Source organism: Danio rerio, chromosome 9 (assembly GCF_052040795.2).
Source record: "Danio rerio strain M-AB ecotype USA chromosome 9, GRCz13ab, whole genome shotgun sequence".
NCBI lineage: Eukaryota > Metazoa > Chordata > Actinopteri > Cypriniformes > Danionidae > Danio > Danio rerio.
Genome location: NC_141029.1, coordinates 36,937,676 through 36,962,060, shown reverse-complemented (window position 1 = coordinate 36,962,060; position 24,385 = coordinate 36,937,676). Strand labels below are relative to the sequence as shown.

At 34.5% G+C, this 24,385-nt stretch overlaps 2 protein-coding genes across 4 annotated transcripts in view; one reads left to right on the top strand and one right to left on the bottom strand.

The window, feature by feature from the left end:
- Positions 1 to 2,130: 2,130 nt before the first annotated feature.
- si:dkey-192g7.3 lies at positions 2,131 to 6,572 on the bottom strand. Its single transcript, XM_087268157.1, has 5 exons — positions 6,504 to 6,572; positions 5,638 to 5,684; positions 4,243 to 4,557; positions 3,548 to 3,705; positions 2,131 to 2,744 (listed from the first exon to the last, which is right to left on the bottom strand). Exons 2-5 carry the CDS (start codon positions 5,672 to 5,674, stop codon positions 2,700 to 2,702), a joined length of 555 nt encoding a protein of 184 aa, XP_087124283.1. The 5' UTR covers positions 5,675 to 5,684; positions 6,504 to 6,572; the 3' UTR covers positions 2,131 to 2,699.
- A 7,803-nt stretch (positions 6,573 to 14,375) lies between these two features.
- The window catches only part of appb (amyloid beta precursor protein b), a 45,091-nt gene continuing 35,081 nt past the window's right edge, over positions 14,376 to 24,385 (top strand). For 2 of the 3 annotated variants that reach the window (XR_015498710.1, XM_087265883.1), the window contains exon 1: positions 14,380 to 14,570. Coding sequence is in view for 2 of the 3 variants with exons in the window: in XM_087265883.1 (XP_087122009.1) it covers positions 14,508 to 14,570 (63 nt within the window). In the remaining variant the exon portion in view is untranslated. 3 annotated transcript variants of the gene reach the window in all.

The window sequence follows — 24,385 nt, the reverse complement described above, 5'->3', positions numbered from 1 at the left end:
GGTTGCAGCTGAAAGGGCATCCGCTGTTTAAAACATATGCTTGATAAGTTGTAGTTCATTCCACTGTGGCAACCCCTGATAAATAAAGGGACTAAGTTGAAGGAAAATGAATGAATATAGTAGTCAACATTTAAAGTGGATCATCAAAGTTGTCCTAAAACTACTAATGAAGCACCCATTCCTGTCTCAGGACATTTTTTAAAAGCTTTTTTGATCCACTTCAAATGTTGACTACTGTATATGTGCTGCTAAATTAATTATTGAAAAAAATAGTACACCTAAAAAATTCTGTCATCACCTCACCATTGACGTGTTTCAAACCAGTTTGAGTTTTTTTGTTTTTATTGAACACAAAAGAAGCTTTTTTAAGAATGTTGGAATCCTGTAACCATTGACTTCCATACTATATGACATACTATGGATGTCAATGGTTAGAGGATTCCAAAATTTTTTTTCTTAATGGTGGTGCAAGTGCTGGTCTTGGTGCTAGAAAGTATTTTCCGGCACTATATCACAATATCATCAGGAATGCTAAAGCTTTGGTACTGCGGTAAATTTCCTTAAACATTACTCTAAAATGAGAGTTTAGTTACCATATAGCCATATTGGCCTATAAAATAGCACATTTTTATTTTCAATAAGTCTTAGTATATACGATTTAACTACAGAAATATTATGCTTTAAATTATTAACAAACAAACAAAAATGATAAAACTCTTTGGTCATTTTTGAGAATTATGCTATTTAGGGATGTCCAGATCTAATCATATGATTGGAAATTGGGCCTGATTGCGAGGTTTCAGACTTGGAATCGGACTTTACCTCCCACTCCCAGTCAGTTCTCGAGATCTACCTGAGCTCAAACTCCCCTCTCACCTTCCAAAAGGAGGGAGCCCCAGGCTCAAGGATCTTATGAGCTCAGGGCTCTCTCCAGGGACAGCATGCCAAAGTAGCTTATTAATCAATCATCAGCTAAGTGTGAACTCTTGTAAATTGAAGATATATATATATAGTCATTTTATAACACATCTATAGTTTTATTGTCATTATTTTATAACACATCTATAGTTATGCGGTGGTATAGACCTATTTCTTGACTTCACACTTCATCACTTTGTTGCAGAGACGCTATTGGTTAAATGCTGGCAAAGTAGATCTCGGAAGCAGCTTATAGCAGATCGCGCAAGGATGTCTGCAGTCTGGAGGTATTATAAAATTGATGACGACAACGTTGTCATAGCAAGCTGTCAGATATGTCAATTTGGGATTGCCTGTCACGTTTTTTTAAGTTGAGGTGCTTTTTGTTTTTATATTAGATGTTTTTTATATTTACCTGTACTGTAGCACTAAAGTTTAAAAGTAAAGAATTTATGTTATGTATTACTTGATTGTTGAAGCTACCTCACAGAAGTGCTCTGTTTGTTTGTTGACATAGTTGTTGAATATTAAAATAAGATGAATTTAATAAAACTTTAGGAACATCCTTGATCTGTTTTTTCACTCTATTTTTTATGTTATATAGAAGTATCGGAACGGGTTTCAGATACTCAAAATCAAAGGACTCGTACTCTGCAAAAAAAAAAAAACCTGACCGGGACATCTTTAATGCTACTGGTGTAATCCAATTCATTAATCTATGCTAAGCTAAACCAAACTAAAAGTGCTCCTGAAAGACCTGCAGATCAGCTGAAAGGATTCAAAAATGGTAAAACTCAACTGTTTACCTCTAGATGAGTTTTAAAACTTAAATATTATCACACACACAATAAAGTGGAGTGTTCCTTTGAGTGAGAGTGTGAAAGCTCTGATGGCTGTGTGGTATGTTGACTTGTTATGGCGCAATCTTTATCCAAACCATGTGTAGAACATAATACTGAAACTGAAAGCAAACTAGTGGAAAATAGTGGAGTTTTTAGACGAGGAACAAAAGTTCATTCTTTTGTGTGAGCTTTGCGGCTGGAAATCTGCACAGGATTAAGCCCTCGAGATTGCACAACAGCTGAGAATCTGATGATCGAGAGGGGAATTTGACTAAAATCCCATGTCAGGGAAACTGAGTTCATTCACTGCATGCGCTATTATCCTCAAAAGCATTACAACTTTACTGATGAAAAACACACTGCACAAACATATATGTGAAAGGTTTATTGCCTCAGCAGGTTTGAAGCACAGAATTCATTTAAAAGTAAATGAAATTAAATACAGTAAAAAAAGCAAACCTTTCCCATAGGGACTGCCATAAATTTCTTCCACATAAATGAAAAAGACAACCTATACAGGAGTAAATGTAAAGATGCTTACATGATATGTGCTTAATAAATGACTGCAGTATGCTTACGAATAATAAACAAGGTGATCTGAAAAGCCTAAAACTAAGACCACCCATTTGCCTCATCTGCACATCCTCCACCTGTTACATCTGTTCTTCAAAGAATGAATAAAGACGATTCCTACAAGAAGAATCTTTCTTATTTACAAAACTGTAATGCTTACAATATTCACAGTGTATTCACAATTCAGTGGTAGTCGAGTAACAGTGCTGCAACTGAAGACATTGCGACGGTCATCCCGACTCAGTATCCACCACTTCGTAATGCCCATTTATAAAGGCATATATTCATGCCTCAGGCCTCATACTGTCCGTGTTGTGGTAAAGAACCCCACATTTACAGTTTAGTCCATTATACCTCCCCGCCAGGTCACACTTCTTCTGGTATTTTGTTCTGGGCTGGTACATAAGTGTCCTGTATTACAAAAAGAAAAAAAAATAGCAGTGAGGCTTTTTTAAAACAACATGTGGCCTAAAATTATGCAACTACAATGAACAAATGGTGTATATTTCCTCTTGCCTAGAAGATATTAATGATAAGACATCAGAATTTTAGCTTAGATTTAGGTTTTCATTTTTAAACAATTACTTTTTTTAAAATACACTTTATAATAAATGTCCAATCTTTTGCATGGAAAATACTATTATTAAAAAAACATGTATTCTAAAAAACATGTATTATTCTTAATGTCAAAATTAAATATGACCCTGAGCAAATATGAACTTTTAACAGCTGTATATTTATTTAGCAATGATAACAAAAATAGTGATTACTTTAACAAATGTGTCGCTCATAGTAATTATTGAAAGATTATTATTAAAGTTTTTACCTGTAAATTTTCTAAATGTATATTAAAAAACAAGTATTTCCTCAAACTCAAACGCTATAATTCAAAGTCACATAATTAGATTTAATTATTAGACTAATTATTGTGTGACAGGTGTCTCAAAGCACATTTAAATGTTAATCTGTTTTCAGTTCATCAAAAATGACACGTATAACTTGAGTTTCTACATAAGCAGTGAGACGCATTGCAACCAAACACATCTGTATGGTAGTACATGTTTCCCAAAATGCATACAGGCATTCGACTACAAGTCACATTAGATGTTAGTCTATTTGCTATGATCTGTTTTGTCATTTAATGAACACTCACAAGACTACTTTAAAAAAAGAAGAAGAAAAAAAGAAGCAAATATGTACTGAAGACTGCTTACATTGTTTCTCCGGTGTCGTCTTCTTAACAGTAGGACCAGAACCACAACAGCCAGTAAACCTGCCATTACTAGTATGGGAACACTAATAGAGACGGCTTTGGCAGATTCCTCTTTAATTGGATATTTCCGAAAATCGGGTGTAGAGGCCTTTTCGGACACTGTCAAAAGACAATAATATTATGTGAAACATTAGTGACACTAATACCTGTACAAACCTGATCTGTACATAAACAAAAGTGCTAAAAAATATAGAATTTTTCTGATGTAAAAAAATCTAAGCATTTGTAACCCCAGTTCTGAGATTATAGCATGATTTGTACTTTAACACGAGGCAAATGCTGTGTTATGTTCTGGAGTCTCTGATATCATTCTATAGATAAGCTATTTTATTATAGCTGTTAGCACTGTTATGACGTCAATGAGATGTTTTTAATATTGTGAGGCTATTTTCTGATGGTTATAAATTTCAGTTCTGCTGCAGCAGCAACTTCCTTTGGTTTTCATCCATGTTCTGCTTTTATTCGACCATTCATGATGTTACACGTAATCATCTAAACCAATCTTAATAAATAACAGCTAGGCAGACTTGGAAAAGGGAAGCACGCTGAAGCAATGCAACAGGAAGCAGCTTACTGTTTCCGTTCAAGTGAAAACCTACTGATCTGTTCAGAGAGAGAAAAAAAGTTCAAACTCACCTGTTAGATTAACTTTTAGTTTTGTAGTTTTCGAGACTCTAGGGCTAACACGGACTATGAGATGACAGGTATAAACTCCTTCATCTTTCAAAGTAATGTTAAGCAGCAGCAGGGAGCAGTTTCCTTTCTCATTATTCAGGAAGAGTTGTGTTCTGTCCTTGTAGAAAGCATCGATGATGATTTCATCTTTTGAATAACCATTCACAATTACATTGCCATTCTGCCATATCAGTTCGTCGGGGTCATTAGAACAAATACAAGGTAAAAGTACATCCTCTCCAATGAAGCCAGACTTTAGTTCAACGACAGAGCCACCTACAAGAAAGGTAACAGACAATGCTCATAACAAATTCTCAACTTAATTTTCAAATTCCTGAAAATCTTTATTGTTGGTTCCCAAACAGGTCAAATGCACATGCAAACATTTTAAAACATGGTTCTCTAAAGCAGAGATACCCAAACTAGGGCCCGCGAGCCATAGTTGGCCCATGGTTACATTTGGTTTGGCCCGCCATCTCATTTGAGAAGAGAAGGAGAATGATGGGGATGGTTTAAAGACTGTCATTTCAAATTTACCCTTTGTTTTTTGTTTTATTGTTGAGCTACAAAAAGGCTAAATGAAATGAAATGTTTCAATATAAACGCTGACAATTAATCAGATTTAGTTTAAAATGTACATACTGTCACCCAACGGATAGGTGACTTTGGTGAGCAAATCAAGGCAAAGGCAGATTCTGCTTGACTAGTGTATTCAGCATTGAACTTCACAGTGTTTTAAATGTGATTGTTTATGTTTTTATTGCAATGGTTATAATTAAAAACATTATACTGCACTACATAATATGTTTTAAAGTAATGTTTTCTATGTATTTTTTAATATTAGGAAATAAATTGGGAAATTACCCATGGCAACTTTAATGTAAAATAGTTTTGGTTTACCCAGAAAACAATTTTGTATTTAATCGACGTTTAAAAGACATCTAATTGTAGACTACTGGACATCTATCTAGACATCTAAAAAGAGACCAAAACTAGACTAGTCGTTAAATAGACAGATTTATATGTGTAGTTATTTCTATTTACCAAATTTAACCTTGTTTTAGCCAAGACGACTATGTTTAGACGTCTATCAGACATCTATCAGACATCTATTAGACATCTATTAAAAACAAAAAAAATGCTTACTGGGTATTTATCTTTTGAACCACAGCTATAAAAAAATATGTGTTTTTTTGGCCCTTCATACCAAAAAGTTTTGGCACCCCTGCTCTAAAGCAACACGAGAAACTTGTTATCTTCATATCTTAAGTTTTAATGTATTAAATGAAAGTCACATGTGCATAATCAAACAAAATTCAAGATTATCTGGTTCAAAAGCATTCAGTAAACACTCACTCGTGAATAGCAGAAGTGTCAGCAATATCAGAATCATCTTGCTTTTCCTGTGGAATAGAGAAGCAGGTTTTGAAATATTTATGTAGTTGGAAATTCCCAAGTCCGCAAACAAACCAATACAAGCTTGACTGAGGTACATAGTTTTATGGTTGTAACACATAATACCAAAGGTACATACACGTTGTAACTGTAGTAAAAAAAATAAATAAAAAACTGTTAGAAATCAGTGAATTTCCCCTCAAGTCAACCTCCTCCCCCAAAAGAAAACTTATCCTGGCTCTGGAATGTCCTGTATGCGTGCTCCGAGAAACAAATGAGTCTCTAACATGAAAAATTGCTTATCACTAAAACATTTAACTGCACGCCTGATTTGTTGAAAATGCTAATATATTAAACCCAATAAAAGTATTGTGACACTTTACAATAACGTTTCGTATTTACTATCATGAACTAAGAATGAACAATACTTGTACAGCAATTATTAATCAAAGTTCACCAATTATCTAATGCATTATTAAAATCCAAAGTTGTGCTTGTTTAAATTAGTCAATAAATTATCGGTTTAGTTAAACTATCAATGATCAACTTTATTTCATTAACTAACGGAAATCATGTTACAGATATCTTATCCATTATTGCAAACAATATTATAAAGTTACTTTATCATTTTGACCCTTAATGTGCCAAATTGAATCATAGTTTAATTACAATGATCTGATTGCATCATTGTTTTTGTTAATTTAATTCTCATTAATAATAAAAGCTATTTACATTTACTAACTTTAACAAAAGGTAGCTTATTGTAAAGCGTACTAATAAGTATTAGACAAATATAATAAAAAATAAAAGAATAATGTCATGCTGACCTTTGCCTTATATATCCTCTTGCAGAAGCTCCTCGCGCAACCGATCGCTCTCAGGGAAGTGAAATGAATGGATCACACATTCGTGTAGTTTCTCATTTAAGACGCGCCTACGCATCATCCTACTCACACACGCCGCAGAGCCACGGGGGTGTGACTGACTTCTCTGTTTTATTGATGTTGTCAGTTACCCAAATGTGACCTGTAATCCTACAGGTGACTGGTGCACATGACTGTCTAACTTGTTTACTATTTTGAGAAGCAAAGTATAGCAAGGTGAGATAAAATCTCAGGTTTTGCTGGAATTTACTTCTGTTTTTGTCCATGAGATGGCGCTAGAGGTTTTTTCCATAACACTTTTACTTGTGGCTGATTTTTCTTATTTAAATGTTGTTGTGGAAAGTTTATTGACATATTGGCTGTATTGCAGGTGAAGTGTAATACTCGTTTGTATTCAAAGGTGTAGCTTATAAATGCTGATGGTGAAAATGCAGAATTATTGTTATGGTTTACTATTCAGCGTGTCCGCGAGGTCCTAAATTTCAAAAACTAAATTTTAGACCTTAAAAAGTCTTAGATACACTTAAGTATTTTGTTGTAGGTCCTAAGTCATGTTAAAGAGGTCTTAATTTTGTCCAAGTAAAGCTACCCAATCACCAATAATCCAACATACCTATCCATCCATCTATACTTGTTTTTACAAATCACAACAGTACATGTTTACAGCAAATTCTCCTACTAAACTAAAGCAACACATCCCTTTACATGATCTGCCATTAATACAAAAACTATTTACTGAAATAACTGGGCCATTAGAAAAGATCCTTATAGTGTGTAACCATAAGTCTAAAATTTCATTCATGGTATTAAAAGGGTCTTAAAAAGTCTTAAATTACTTAAAGAAACCTGCTGAAACACTGCTATTGCATTATAGGCTTGGTAATTAATTCCTAAATTAAATGCAAATGACTAAAATATTCAATTCACTTGCAATTCATTATTTTTTCGAGACACTGCCTGGTGCCAGTGTTGACCAGGACATAGCACGTGTACAATCCTGCATCTGTTAAAAAAAAAATTGTAAAGCAGCAGGAAGCAGTTGTTCAGGATTTGCATCCTGTTCTCATAGGAAGGATCTATGCTGATTTTGTCTTGTGGTTAAAGCTCAAAGCTCTGACCTTTTACTTATATCAGCTCTGTAAAGCTTTTAGGACAGCGGCATGGCAAAAGTGCCTTCTGTCCAATTGATCCAATTTCATTTTGTTCCACAGCAGCAATATCTGCCATGGTAAAATAATTAACATTATAGATACTTTTGTCTCCTGAAATTTGAAGATTAGGTTTTACATTTATATTTAACAATGCACCATTACTGCATTGTACAATATACTGGTTGCCTTAAATTTTTAAGCTGAATCAAATTAACCTTATGAGTCTGTTGAACTTATATTATGTTAAACTGACTTAAAACAGATTGCCTAACTTATAAGATTAAGTTAGAACATGATTAACTTACAATGTTAAAATGAACTAAAAACATATGTTGTTCATTTACTTTCAGTGAGTATAGAGTTTTTGTTTGCTTGATTGTTTGTTGATGTTGTTTTTTTGTTTTTGTTTGTTTGTTTTTGTTTTATTTTGTTTTTGCATTTTGACACTAGTTTATAAAAACATTTAATAAAGACGTACTCATGATGCTCAAAAAGATGCACAGGAAATGTCAGTGCTGCCAGGATCATTGTTAGCCAGAGGATAGTTATTTTGAAGTATTTTCTGCTAAAAAAATCACAAGCTCTTAGAAAAGGAAATGAAAGCCTTATTTCCGTTTGCATTTCCATTAGCATTTTGTGTTTTGACGAAAGTTGAAAAACTGTAACCATTGACTCAGTTTTCAACTTCTTCTTCTTTTCAAAATCTTTTGTGTTCAACAGAATAAAAAAGAAACGTGTAAGTGTTTGAAACCACTTGAGAGTAAGAAAATATTGAGTAAATTATCATTTTTGGGTGAACTATCCATTTTAAGTTCTAATTTTATTAACAGCCTTAAATATCTTATATATACTACATGAATGGAATCTTAAAACTTACAGGAAGAACAAAACTGATATAAAGTTGTATATATTTTCCAATTATTATTATAATTATTTTTTATTTATTTATTTATTTATTTATTTTGCTGTACAAAGAAAATCTATTTAGAGTGGACAAACTAAATCTACATGTTTGGTGATTCAGCGAATTAATGCATTGCGTCCATGAGATGGCGCTCAAGGGCTTCAAGTAACCTTGACATTTCAATTTCACTTTGTTTACCCATACAACTTACAACCACAAGGCCACATTTTGAGTTACTTGAATGGCCCTGACTCTGCTGGTTGTAATATAGTCGACAAAATATACCATGTCAAAAACAACCATGTTGATTTTTACCAGTTTCTTTTATTTTGATAAGTAAATAAGTATATGGTACAATAAATAAATGTAGAAATAAATGAATGGTGATGATTTGAGGCTTGCAAACAATATTACAAGATTACTTTATCATTTTTATCCTTATATGCGCCAAATTAAATCATAGTTTAATTACAATTACCTTATTTTATCATTATTTATGTTGCTTTGGCTCATAACTGTGCATTTTAACTGTAGATTTAAACAAATGCCGGGTTCTACATACTTCCTTCATGTTGTCCCAACAAAAATCAATTAGGTTAACTTAATTGTTTTAGAAATTTAAGAACATAAAACAGTTAAGTTATCCCAATAAAAAGTATTGTTATTTAAACTCCTTTTAAATAAGTAGTTAGTGAGCAACAAATAATAACATCTTCTAGTTAATCATTTGGAAAAGGGTCAGATGGGTGATTTTTCAGATGAATCATGTTGAACTGCATCCCAATCATCACAAACCCTGCAGAAGACCTATTGGAACTCGCATGGACCCAAGATTCTCACAGAAATTTGTTAAAGGAAAAATGTTTAGTGAAGGAAAAATCATGGTTTGGGGTTACATTCAGTATGGGGGTGTGTGAGAGATCTGCAGAGTGGGTGACAACATCAACAGCCTGAGGTATCAAGACATTTGTGCTGCCCATTACATTACAAACCACAAGAGAGGGCAAATTCTTCAGCAGGATAGCGCTCCTTCTCATACTTCAGCCTCCACATCAAAGTTCCTGAACGCAAAGCAGTTCAAAGTGCTCCAGGATTGGCCATCCCACTCACCAGAGATGAGCATTATTAAGCATGTCTAGGGTAAGATGGAGGAGACATTGAAGATGAATCTAAAGTATCTTGATGAACTCTGGGAGTCCTGCAAGAATGCTTTCTTTGCCATTCCAGATGACTTTATTAATAAGTTTTCTGAGTCATTGTAGAGATGTATGGATGCTGTCGTGAAGCTCATTGGAGTCATACACAATATTAATTCTTTTTCCACTGCACCATGACTTTATATTCTATACTGTACATTATTTCTGTTAAGTGGCAAGACTTTTGTCTAAGTAAAGTCAGACCTTACTGTCCTAATTAAATAACTAAAAATCAAGGCATGATCATATTTTATTTTGGTATAATAAGTGTAATCTAGAGGCCTTTGCCTTTCATATAAGCCACTTCCAAATGATCAACTAGAAGTTAACTTATTATTTGTTGTTTCTAAAATAAATATGCGACAAGACTGTTGTCAGGGTATATTACTTTCAAGGTTATAAATAGCAGAGATTTTAAATTTATGAATGAAATAAGATTTGATTGAGAATGTTTTGTTTTTTTATTTTTATATGTATTAATATTACAGGTTTTTAAACTATGAGTTTTTAAGTCTTTGCTAACTAATGTAATTCTCTTATATATTATAAGTTTAGCTATCATGTGTTTGAGCTTATTGCTAATTTAGACATTAATACATGACAATAACTACTGCTGAAATCTCACAATCATCTTTCTTTTGATGTTCACAAACTGGTGTTGACTGTTTACTGCTCCAGTATGGCAGATGACTTACAAAGTGACAGATGCTAATCATAATTACATAAGCTACGTTTCCAGTAGAGATGATTTTGAGATGAGAACACATTACCAGTCTCAGTTGTTTACATTCTCTGAATCTTTAAAATACTATCAATGACTAAAAGAGTGCCGGCAGGTGGTATGAGTAGGAGCTCACTGAAAATTCCCAGTTTACAAGTTGTAATTATGAGTTGTACAAGGATGTGAAAGCTTTTTACTAGTTGGAATCTTGTAATTACAGTAATTCTGATAAGGCATGAACGCACCTATATTTAGATGCCTCATTGGCAGCTGTTTCTATGGGCGCAGTAAGAAATCCATCTGCCATATTGGAATGGTTAAAGATCCCCTGAAGTGCCTCGAAACATGCAGCATTATTCAGTGTGTTGGCGTAAATTAAACTGAAACAGGAAGACAGGGTGGGACATATCAGACAGCTCCTCCCCCATTTTTACTATAGCCATCAAAGATTTAGATTTTTGAGCTGTTGAGCTTGGTAAAGTTGCTCTTGACTGCTTGTAAATGTCACAGTATTAGTAATGCTAAGTCAAACTGTTTCTCCACCTAATCTCTTCCATATTGCTTTAGAAAAGCCTAAAGCATTCTACACTTAAAGTCAAAATTATTAGCCCCCCTGTTTATTTTTTTCCCCTAATTTCAGTTTAACAGAGAGCAGATTTTTTTTTCAACACATTTCTAAACATAATAGTTTTAATAACTTGTTTCTAATAACTGATTTGTTTTATCTTTGCCATGATGACAGTAAATAATATTTGACTAGATATTTTTCAAGACACTTCTATACAGCTTAAAGTGGCATTTAAAGGCTTAACTAGGTTAATTAGGTTAACTAGGCAGGTTAGGCAAGTTATTGTGTAACGATGGTTTGTTCTAAAACAAATTAGCTTAAAGGGGCTAATAATATTGACCTTAAAATGGATTTTAAAAAAATAAAAACTGATTTTATTTTAGCCAAATTAAAACAAATAAGACTTTCTCCAGAAGAAAAAAATATTATCAGACATGCTGTGAAAATTTGCTTGATCTGTTAAACATCAATTGGGAAATTTTTAAAAAAAGAAAAAAAATCAAAGGGAGGCTAATAATTCTGACTTCAACTGTAGATGTAGAGATCACATTAATCTTATATGTTTAGTGGTTTTGTTGACTGTGGTCCATATATTATCAACTTCATGCGGGAGCAGACTGTGTGTGTGTGTGTGTGTATGTGTGTGTGCGTGTGTGTGTGTGTGTGTGTGTGTGTGTGTGTGTGTGTGTGTGTGTGTGTGTGTGTGTGTGTGTGTGTGTGCGCGCGCTGTTACTAATAGTTTAAAGTAAGCAATTATAAAATACTCACAATACTGTAATTTAGCAGGTTTTGTTTAAGAATTGTACTTTACTAAGTAGTTTTTCAAAGTGTTTTACTTGAGTTAGTGCTGTAATCTGTACTTTTAATCCGCTATTTTCCTTTTACCTGCAGTTACCAACTTGTGCTGTGCTGCACAGCTTGCATTGCAGTTCTAATTGCCAAACACTCATTGCTGGAAAAGGGTCTGGCTGCAGATGCAAGCTGAGCTGCATGCAATGCTTTTAAAGTACACATCTAACCCTAACCCTCACAGTGACATATAGGTCCATTAAGTGCAATGTGTAAGAGATCATTGTGTCTGCAGTCAGATACGCTTACATTGCTTTGCCTATTAGACAGGGTTAGACAAATGCATAACCACCAGGTCAGGCTCAGTGGTAAGCACTGTTGCCTCACAGCAAGAAGGTCGCCTGTTCGAGTCTTGGCTGGGCCAGTTGACATTTCTGTGTGGAGTTTGCATGTTTTGCCTGTGTTCATGTAGGTTTCCTCCGAGTGGTCCGGTTTCCCCCACAGTCCAAAGACATGCGATATAGGTGAAATAGATTAACTAAATTGGCCGTAGTGTATGAATGTATGAATGAGAGAGATGTATGGGTATGGGTATGGGTGTTTCCTATTGCTGGGTTGTGGTGTCCGCTGCGTAAAACATATGGCAGAATACTTGGCAGTTCATTCCGCTGTGGTGACCCCTGATAAATAGGGGAGTAAGCTGAAGGAAAATTTATGAATGAATAACCACCAGGGCTTCTCAAAGTCCAGATCCAGAGAGAATTCAATCCAGGTTTAAAAAGTGTACAGGTATGTTAAATTTGTAATCGTGTTTGATTGTTTTTTGTTTTTTTTTTGTCTATTTCGCAATAGTCCAAAAAAAAAAAAAAGCAAAGGTGACAGTTTTTCTGCATGACAGACAAGCTTATGCTTGTGATTGAATTCACTGATGGTCAAGATTATTCAAAGTACCCAAAAGTACCTGTCTTATAAGTGCACTCACCAGCTGACCGCTTATATCCTTATGGACAGCTTTCCAGCTGTAACCAGTCTGTCCAGTTAGCTTGCCATGTCAGCTGCGGACTTGAGACACAGAGAGGAGTTGACCACGATGACAAGGTTCAAGTCCAGCGAAGAATGGTCCTGGAAAGCAGGTAAAGCAAAAACAGAAGCCAAAATATTACATAAACAAATAAATAAACGGGGTGAGAATGTGGTAAAATCTGAAAACGTGGTATAAATCAGTGGGGTTTTCTTTTTTTGGGTTGCCTTTGAAAACTTAAAGGGTTATTTTTGTGTTTCAAAATATCATCCTTTTTTAAATGTCCACTATTGTGGACACCAGGACCATCCTAATGTAATTAATGACGGCATGTTGTAGGAGGCAGAACTGAAGCAGAGAGGATTCTTTATAAAATAGTTGAGGAAGACTCTGACTTAGAGTCTGACAATTAGAGAATTAGAGACAATTAAAGACAGTCAGTTTTAAATCGCTTTTAAGTTAAATTTGTTTTGGATTCATTCATTCATTACCTTTTCAGTTTAGTCCCTTTATTAATCCAGGGTCGCCACAGTGGAATGAACCGCCAACTTATCCAGCCCTTCCAGTCGCAACCCATCTCTGGGAAACATCCACACTCATTCATACTCACACACACTCATACACTACGGACAGTTTAGCCTACTCAATTCACCTGTACCGCATGTCTTTGGACTGTAGAGTAAGCCGGAGCTGTTTTGGATTAAAATCACTTTTTATTTTTTTTGTAGTTTAGCCCTCTTTCCGACTAAGTAAAACTTTCAGGAATTTCAATACAAAAGAAAAAAATGGCTTTTGTTTTGTTTTTGTTACATTAATATTTGATTATTATCTCTTTACAGCCATATCCTGTATATAGTTTTGTTGTCTGAGTGGCAGCCGTTTCAAACTAAAATGGTCCTGTGGTCCACTACAGTGAACATGCTGTAAAATTAAAAATTAAAACAAAATGTAAAACTCTAAATTTTTGATTTTTTTTTACCCAAAGGATGTAGGAAATCACAGAAAAATAAGAAAAAATTATTTGGGTCTCAGGAGGATAAATCTTAGAATAATTTTTTTTTTAAATAAATTGTCCAATATCATCCAGTTCTACCACATAGCCTACAATTAATACAAACATTTTGACTGCTTTTGTTACTTAGATGTTGTACCATTTTTAACAACATAAATCAATATCTTTATAATTAATTTGATAAATTCAGAGGCAGGTTAAGGCAACAATAATAATTGATAATATGCATATTAAAATGCATTAGTTTGTGTTTTGTTTTATTAGTAGATAGCATAAATGAGGCTAAAACGGGGCTATCAAATCGAACTGGTTTGCAACCGTCTGCATTCATTCATCCCAGTGTTTTGATGTAATGGTCAAACTGTGCGGTTTACTCATTGACCACCTCCAACCTCCGAGTCCATTCTCCTCCACTTCCAGACGTGTGGTCAGCTGACTTTCCCTGGAGCAGCTGTGTGCAGTCGCGCATTCTCACAAAGCACAACCACACGATAGGGGCACACGGAGCAGAAAATCGCGACAGAAAAACCCTGATCCGCTCAGGATATATATCCACCAGGACGTGCTGCGCTTGGGAACACAGCCATGGGTATGGACCGCACGGTATTCCTGCTGTTAATGCTGACGACTTTGTCCCTCGCCATCGAGGTAAGAATGATTGTGTAATGGAGAAGGAGCTTGGTTCTCCTCCATACTTTAAAGGGCGGCCTGGGAGTGAAGGGAAAACGCATGACACGGATGCAGACAGACATTTTGGGCGCTGCATGATTGGCATTTGCAAGATGATCGTTTTTCATAATGCAATATATATGTTTATATTTGGGACGTGCGAGTTTTATTAGTGTTGGGTGGAGGCTTCTGGTGCAGGCTGCTTTACACTAATAGTATCAGGCGTAGTGTAGCGCGTGAAAGTGATACACATCACTGAAAATGCATGCATTATTCTGGCGTCTTATGAAATAAAAGACACTGATTTGTTTTAATATTTGAAAGTCATTTGCACATCTTCTTATAAGAAAGTGCTTCGTATTAAAAGGACGTTTGCACAGAATTGTTTTCCACTGTGGAAAATGCTGATATGGCGACTTTATCCTACTGTAACGTTACGTGTGTGATGCGTTTTATATAACAGCAAATAAATGTGTTGCAGAGGAATATGAACTCATGCCATGCAGATGCGGCTGGCGAAATCATGTAAACATCAGTGACTGACAGCCCTTTGTCACGGCGAGTGTAAAAGAAAACGCAATAGCCTATCCTTCGCCGACTGCGATGTACACGTTTTCTAGAACTACACGAATTAATAAAATATAAAAATGCTGGGTGGTCTGCAAGATTGCAGAGCTCCTTATTGAGCGAATAAATGCTGTAGCAGCAATCCGACGGCCCTCAACCAGTCGAGCATCAGAAGAAAACGCTCATTCCTCTGCGGAGCCGTTTGCGCATTTAATATTCACACTAGTGTTTAATGGTGGGATTTGTTTTGTAATGGTAAGTCGATGGTTTAGATTAGTAGATGATGAGGGGCTGGTTTGCGAAGGAAAGATTCTGTGTGGGACATCAAAAAAAGATGTTAGCTGACAGAAGCAAGATGGCGTCAGTGAACTGCGGCGTTTCATTTTTTTTTAATCCGAACGCCGTAAAGGCAGAAATCTGTCCTGGATGGATTCAAGGTGTTTCACGCACCCACTAACAGACGCTGTCTATGCGTATGCTGTTTATTTTAACGTTGGTATTTGCGAGTGAATAATATGAGTCTTTATTAACTCATGTTTTACACATAAGAGATTTTTTTATTCTATGTATTTCATAATCATAGGCCTACATGTAAATGTGGTGTTGTGTTATCTTAAAATATGGTTAAACCCGTATATCAGAGTGCAAATAATGACAGAGGATTTGACATTAAAGGCATGTAGAAAAAATGTCAGGCTAACAAAAATAAACTATTCTGCTTTGTTAATATCTATGTTCTATGGAAGTTTTGTTAGAATTCAGTTCCTAATGTTATAGGTTTTGTTTATAACGAAAAAGGAAAGTTCACCTAACTTACCCTCTGGTCCAAGATGTGAGGCTTTTTTTCTTCAGTAGAACATTAGAGAAGATTTTTTATCTGAAACATTGCCATTGGTGATTAATAGGTCATCTGCTACCAGCACTTGTAAGATGAAAAGAAATTGGCAAAACAATGAATGCCAAAGGCTCCTGACAATAAATTGTGCTTTTATCATGCAAAGCAATCAGGCGGTACAGGAAAGTAAAAGTTATTTTCAACATTAATACATTTAACTTAGAGCCTCTGCAAACTTTCCTAGGTATGAGTCTGAGCAGATGCAACTTGATTACTATGAAACATGCATTGTATTGTTAGACAAAATTAACTCAGATGCCTAGAAACATCCAGCCATATAAAAATGACTGGAAACCTAAATAAAAAGTTTCCCACAAACAACATTATCCTGACCCTATATCATACGTTATCATTTGAGAAGCTCATGCTTCAGACTATGGTGAACATTACCTGAATTGTTTGCATATGCTGTAGTAATAACATTGTACATAATTTTCAGTTACTTGCACAGACCAATAGTTTTGCTTCATTAGGTATCATCAGAAGCTGTTATTTATATTGCTTTCACTATGTATGGAATTTATATGCACCAGAACAGTCTGACACAGAAACAGCTTCTTCCCTCAGGCAATCCATCTGATGAACACTTGATGATAATAATTGTGGAACCAACGTTACTACTTGCTATACACTTTTTATACACATATATACTTATTTAACAACACACTTTACATGATAATTTGCACATAACAGCTGTACATATAACGTTGTATGTAGTAATATAGCTGTACATACACTTGTCAATTTGTATATTTGCATTTACTACTTACTTCTATTTCTAAGATATATATTTATTATCTGTTTTTTTGTCCTGTCTGTAATTCTGTTGCACTGTAGAAGCTCTGTCACCAAAACAAATTCCTCGTATGTGTGAACATACCTGGCAATAAAGCTCTTTCTGATTTCTCATTACATACATCTTATGAGTCACCGTAGACCAAGAAACTTCTTTAATGTTCTCTCGATGAACAAAATTCACCTGAATGTGGGATTTGGTTGAGTAAATAAACTGTACATTTTTATTTTGCGGTGAAAAGTCTTGTAGCTAATATTTCCAAAGCATTCTTCTGAGAATCTCTCTCTCTCTCTCTCTCTCTCTCTCTCTCTCTCTCTCTCTCTCTCTCTCTTGAGAGAGTTGAACTGATTTTTAAAGGGCTTATCAGAGCAAGAATAAGGCATGATTTTAATTTTTATTTGTCAATGAACGAGTTGGACAAGTTTGAAGACATGTGGAGTGTAAAAAATATGTTGTGTTGGGTTGAAAATAATGTATTGATTTTTGAAGAAAATGTAGTGTGATTTTGAAATGTGTTTGTTTAAAGCAATGAAACATGTTGTAGTTTAAAATTTTTGTATTAAATAAAAGTGTATTCAAAATTCTCTCTCTCTCTCTCTCTCTCTCTCTCTCTCTCTCTCTCTCTCTCTCTCTCTCTATATATATATATATATATAAAACTAGACCACAGCACAATCCCTTTCGGTCAGTATTGTTATTACATAAGACATCAGCAATAAAGAAAAAGATTGACCCACTGTAATTGGTTTTCACATTAGTATTGATTCACGTAACACTACCGCTGAATGGAATCAAGTTTGTGGGTCTTGGTACATGTGTGCTATAGCTTTGCCATTGTTCCAAAACTGTATTTAGTTAATTTAATTCTTCAAAATTAATTAGTAAGTCTTAAGCATGTCAAGTGCTTAAATCTGACCTCTTGTAAGTCATTATTTTCTTTCTGACTGGTTCAAGAAATAAGCACCTCAGGCTTTTTTCATTATAGGTGCCACTTGTAGGTACTGTGCCAAAACAATCTTTGACAGTTTGCGCTGTCACCTCTTTACTGGTCACTATAACCACACACAAGTCATTTTGGCTGAAAGGTCCTTTGCTTTAGCTTGCTTGTAATTACTAAATCTGTTTTCAGTCAGCCTCCATCTGAAAAAGGCCTTTCTTTGTTTGACTGGGAAATGTCACTGGAACATGTAAACACGGTCGGTTTTAAATTATGTTTTTGAGAGCTACAAAAGCTACTTCATTGATTTTGACAGCCTTCAAGATTAAGCCAGAGCTGAATGACTCTTGAAAGCTGCACATTTCATTTTGATAGATGCATTAATGTGGATCCTGAGCTGCTATGACAACCTGACTGAGACACTATTTCGGGAGATTGATATTCGCAGATGATTAGCTTTCACCAATGGCTCAGTGGATGTCGGTGTTAAAGCATTTTGAGCACCATGGTAATTCTATCATAAATGTACATCTATAGCTTATGTGCTGCATACAGAATGATCTTAACTACTGCAATGAGCTGTCGCACACATGGGTTTCCTAAAGAGCTAACTACTGTACTGCGGTCAGTGTAATTACAGTCTTCTGTTTTTAAACTGCCGTACAGCAGAGAGATGTTTTATTGCGCTTTAACCACCAAGCTCTTTGATTAAAAGATAGATAGAAGGAAAAACAGATTACCAGAGTCTATCTGTTTATCTACACTACCTGACACTGATGTATTTTGTAAGAGCAACAAATAATAGCTTGACTTCTAGTTGATTATTTGATAAAGTGGCAGAAGGTAGATTTTTCATATGAATCATCTGTTGAACTGCATCCCAATCATCACAAACACTGCAGAAGCCCTATTAAAACCCACATGGAGCCAAGACTCTGACAGAAATCAGTCAAGTTTGGTGAAGAAAAAATCATGGTTTGGGGTTACATTCAGTATGGGGCGTGCCAGAGATCTGCAGAGTGGATGGAAACATCAACAGCCTGATCTATCAAGACATTTGTGCTGCACATTACATTACAAACCACAGGAGAGGGCAAATTCTTCAGCAGGATAGCACTCCTCATACTTCAGCCTTCACATCAATGTTCCTGGAAGCAAAGAAGGTCAAAGTACTTCAGGATTGGCCAGTCCAGTCACCAGACATAAACATTATTGAGCATGACTGGGGTAATATGAAGGAGGCATTGAAGACCCTGACTTTGTATTCTAAACTGTACATTATTTCTGTTAAGTGACAAGACTTTTGCCTAACCAAAGTCAGACCTTACTGTCCTAATTAAATAATTAAAAAATCAAGGCATGATCATATTTTATTTAGGTAAAATAAGCGTAATCTAGAGGCCTTTGCTTTTCATATAAGCCACTTTTGATGCCAAATGATCAACTAGAAGTCAAGTTATTATTTGTTTTTCCTAAAACTTGTATAGGCGACAAGACTTTTGTCAGACAGTGTATATGTTTATCCCCCATTCACGTGACATTAAACAAATATGACATTAAAACTTCCAGTAGGTGGATAGTCTCTCTTTTAATGAGAGATTTTCTGAATCATTCACCCAAAGTGGCTGATTCATTTACTAAAAACATCAAAACAAGAGGCTAAATGGAAGGATGATGTTTTGCTCTAACTTTGTAACATTTTTCATTGACAAAACAGATTAAAGAGACAATATTGTAGTTAAAATGCAAGTCAATTACTATAAAATTGGTTTGTGAAACTGCATGAAATTAAAATCATATTTTTCATCAGGCTCACATGCTAATGATTAGACAGACAGCATTCTTACTTGCATAGTATCTAGGACTGCACAATATATCGTTTTAGCATCAATATTGCAATGCACACAACTGTAATAGTCACATTGCAAAGATATGTAATGTTGAGCCTGAATGCTAGTTGAGCAGGAGCTACAGAATTGTATTTAACCACTGTATTTGTATGTAGTTTATATGATTAATGAAAATAAATTACTTAGAATTTTTGTCCTGTTTCTAGTCCAAATATCTAAATTTCAAACTGAAAACCAGATTATTTTACTTACCTTACTGGCAGATCATTTACAGTTGAAGTTGGAATTATTAAACCCCCTGAATTATTACCCCCCTGTTTATTTTTTCCCCCATTTTCTGTTTAACGGAGTTTTTTTTTCAACACATTTCTAAAAATAATAGTTTTAATAACTCATTTCAACTGATTTATTTTATCTTTGCAATGATGACAGCACATAATATTTTGCTAGATATTTTCCAAGACACTTCTATACAGCTTAAAGTGACATTTAAAAGTCTTATTCGGTTAACTAGTCAGGTTAGGGTAACTAGACAAGTTATTGTATAATAATAGGTTGTTCAGTAGACTATCGGAAAAAATATATAGCTTAAAGGGGCTAATAACTTTGACCTTAAAAGGGTTTTAAAAAATGTAAAGCTGCTTTTATTCTAGCCAAAATAAAACAAATAAGATTTCCTCAAGAAGAAAAAATATTATCAGACATACTGTGAAAATTTCCTTGCTTTGTTAAACATCATTTGGGAATATTTAAAAACTTAAAAAAATAAAAGGGGATTTAATAATTCTGATTTCAACTGTAGCTTGTTTTAAGGAAAATCTCTTAATTGTAAATTATTTCTTCTGACGGTGAAAACAAAACAATATTTTTACTTGCTCTAAGATTTTATGATATTTGGACTAGAAACAAGACAAAAAGTAAGAAAAGCATTTTTTTCTATTACAGTTATCCAATTTCTATACCTGTTAGACTCCCCAGAAAACTGTTAAATAGTGCAGTTCAAACCATCTTGTGAAACGGTATTCAAATCACAATATTTAGTGCAGAAAAATAAAATAACAATAACAGATTTTTCCAATATTGTGCAACCCTAAAAGTAATATCACATCTTATAAATATGTATATACAAAAAAACACAGGTATTTTTTTTTGCTTTCATAACTAAAATTAACCATTCATTTGATGGACATTCTTATAGGCTTAAAGGGACAATTCACCCAAAAATGAAAATTCTGTTATCATTTACACACCATTTATCTTTATTAGTTTCTTTCTTGAAAACTTGTAACCATTGAGTTCCATCGTGTTAGTTTCTCCTACTATGGAGGTCAATGGTTACAGGTTTTCAGTTTCTTTGGTGTTCATCAGAAGAAAGAAAGAGTATATTGGGAGTACATGTTTGATGTTTGGGGGAATAATCCCTCGGATCACTCAGTGAATGCATTTGGACTCTTGATTGATTTTGGCCAGGGTTTTTTGCAAAATCAGTGACATAATCAATAATGTCAGCTTGCTCATTAAATGAACATTATTTGCAATATTATCACAGAGCATAAATATTGATAAAAAATATAATTATATCACTTTTATCTTGTTCATATTATTTAAATACCATCATTACAGCATGATTGCGTTTACCTGAGACTTTCTACATTAGTCCTAATTGTGAAGTAGATTTCACATCTATCTATCTATCTATCTATCTATCTATCTATCTATCTATCTATCTATCTATCTATCTATCTATCTATCTATCTATCTATCTATCTATCTATCTATCTATCTGTCTATCTATCTATCTATCTGTCTATCTATCTATCTATCTATCTATCTATCTATCTATCTATCTATCTATCTATCTATCTATCTATCTATCTATCTATCTGTCTATCTTAATGAGACAGATGCATATTTGAGACAGCTGGCTACAGAAGCACTTCCACTGTTTGTTACCAGGACAAAAGCGGGAAAACACAACAGTCCCATAATTCCTCACGCTCAGTTGAACAGACTGGGTGGGTCTGGTTGTAAGAGACCTTTGTGACACACTGGGTCGAGGCCAGGCCAAAGACACACAAAAGAGGACATCTTTTATTCTCTTTCTCTCTCTAACTGACTTATTTTATGAATTGGCTTTGTGTTTTCTACATGTATACTTTCCATTACTCTTTCGGTCATTTCTGGGGCCCTGCAGAAACTCTTTTAACCCAAACACATATTTTATTTGTCACTCTCTTATTTTATTTTTTTCTTCTAACCCACTTCAGGAGATTAGATTGTATTTAAGGCTTTTAGCTCTGAACTCAATAGGACGGTGATGTTTTATATTGTGCATTACATAACTGGCACTGTGACAGATTAATATTTGTTTACAAGCATTTGTCAGAGTTTTTGCTGTGATTGTTTTAATTTTGAAAAATGTCATTATGCTACGCTGTCAGTCAGCATGGAGATTTGCTTGCAGTTTGACTTGTGTGAGACTATTGCACACGTAGATCTTTCCAAGTTAACATATTCTTCAGTGCTCAAGTAGCAAGTGAGACAGTAATTACGAGAGAGCATTGAGTGATACATTAAGAGTGTGGCATAGCATACAGAAAAACAAACCCTCCTTTTAGTTACCTAGTTACACATTTTGTAGGGAATGATGAGAAATCTGTTCCACTTAAAAGCTTAGGGGTTGTTAAAAAAAAAGTAAAGAAAGTGAAAACTATTTTTCAAGAATGATTCCGTTATTGGGCAATAACACTATTTATAATGAAGTATTAGTATCTGTAAAATTATTAGTAGTAAAAATATTTAAGCGATAAGCATATTGGAGTGACAGATTAGACTTGGAATGAAGAAGAGTGAATGTGAAGACTCATTTAGTGAATATTTGGAAAGAAAGCAACTAAGTTGTATTTAAATAATATAATATTTGGTCTGCCACTGGATCCCTCCTCATATAACGAGTAGACGTCAATGGGGCTTATGTTTACTGGACATTATTTGTATGGAACTTTCTGTAGCGCTCATACATGGAGCTCAGTCAAAAACTGTTAAGTCCTGGATTATAGCTTTTGATATTGTCAAATCGTTTGTTTCTACCTTCTTTTGTACAGCTTTTTTGTTTATATGTACTTTATGTATCTCATTATGTTATATTTATTTATTTGTACTTTTTTACTTCGGTCATTAGAGAATAAGTCTACCTGGGTAAGGGGTGGGGATTCGGGGTTGTTTTATGATATAGTCATATGCTGTATTTTATCTATTTTACAGATTTTCTCAGTGGCTTTGGTGCATTTCTCACAACACTATTTACATTTGCACAACAGTTAATGCTCTTCTCAAAACAATTAGTCATTTGTGCACATCATAGTAGCAGTTTCTCATTCCTTCCAACAAATTGCATTTGCTTTTGGACAAGCATCACTTGCCTTCATACAACTCTGTTTTATAACATTATCATTTGCTTATGCTATGTCAGTCAAAATTAACGAAACTTGTGAATGCTGAATAGTCATTCCATATAATACTAATAGTCCTCATTTCATTACTCGAGTCATTACATACAAAAATGTTGAACTAGTTGTCAAAATCTGTCAAGCAAATTTGATAAAAAATTTTATCTTTTTTCCTGTAAATGTCTAAATTCAACAATTTGATGAATGATTTACCGACCTGTGTATGTTGTCCAGTTCCAATTTGTACTACAATATTGTTTACAGTTGTACACAGCTCTACGCAAAGGAAGTTTCTGTTTCTTTTAAATTGGGGTGTATTCATTCTTTTGCACAATGCTGTGAATAAATTAGGATTGTAAAGAACAAATGCATTAAAAATGTGAAACATGCATATTCAGTGTCTTGTACTCGGATACCTTAATAAATGCAGTGATGTCTAACTTTACCCTAGTTTTCAAATGGCTGTGCAAATAGTATATAGTGCTGTCTTGAGCATTTTCAGGAAGTGTCTCCAAAATCTGACTTTTTTTTGCATTGGAATAAATTTCCAGAGATGAAAACAGGACATAGTCATTTGACAATCTTGTTCAAAAACAATCGTGTCAGGACTTTTCATCTTGATGACACTGACACTTTCATTGACTTATACTTGCTTTTGAGGAATGAGCTATCCATTTTGAGCAAGTGACATGCTTTTGCAGGTTATCAATTAGGTTTTGCAGTTTGTGCTAATTGTTTTGAGAAATGCATTAACTGTTGTGCAAATGTATAGTGTTGTGAAAAATGCACCAAAGCGACAGAGAAAAAAATATATATAATTAATTAATTATAAATAATATTTCACAAAACCACTGCTTAAATACTAAGATAGAGGCTGCGTCTGAAATCGCCTGCTAAGTAAGTACTACGTTTGAATTTGAATTTACTACTTGATACTTAAAAAAGTATGTTCTATACAGTATGAATAAGTAGTATGAATGGAAATCAGATGTACTACATCCACCATTTTGTCATAATCACGTGACGTACCTATATCAGCTACGTTGCTTCACACCCATTCATGAATTCTCTGGTGGTGGATCATGGGATAGCATAGCGTCCATCAGATGTGTACTTCAGAATCTCTCCGGAAGTAGTAGGTCAACAAGGTACTTTTCGCATATTGTTTTTTGAATTCTGTAAATTCGGACATACTACTCAGCTCACATACTGTTTTAACCATACTATGTAGTATGGAAGTATGCAATTTCAGACGCAGCCATTGCTTCAATACTTAAAACCAAAAAGCTGTAGTATAGTT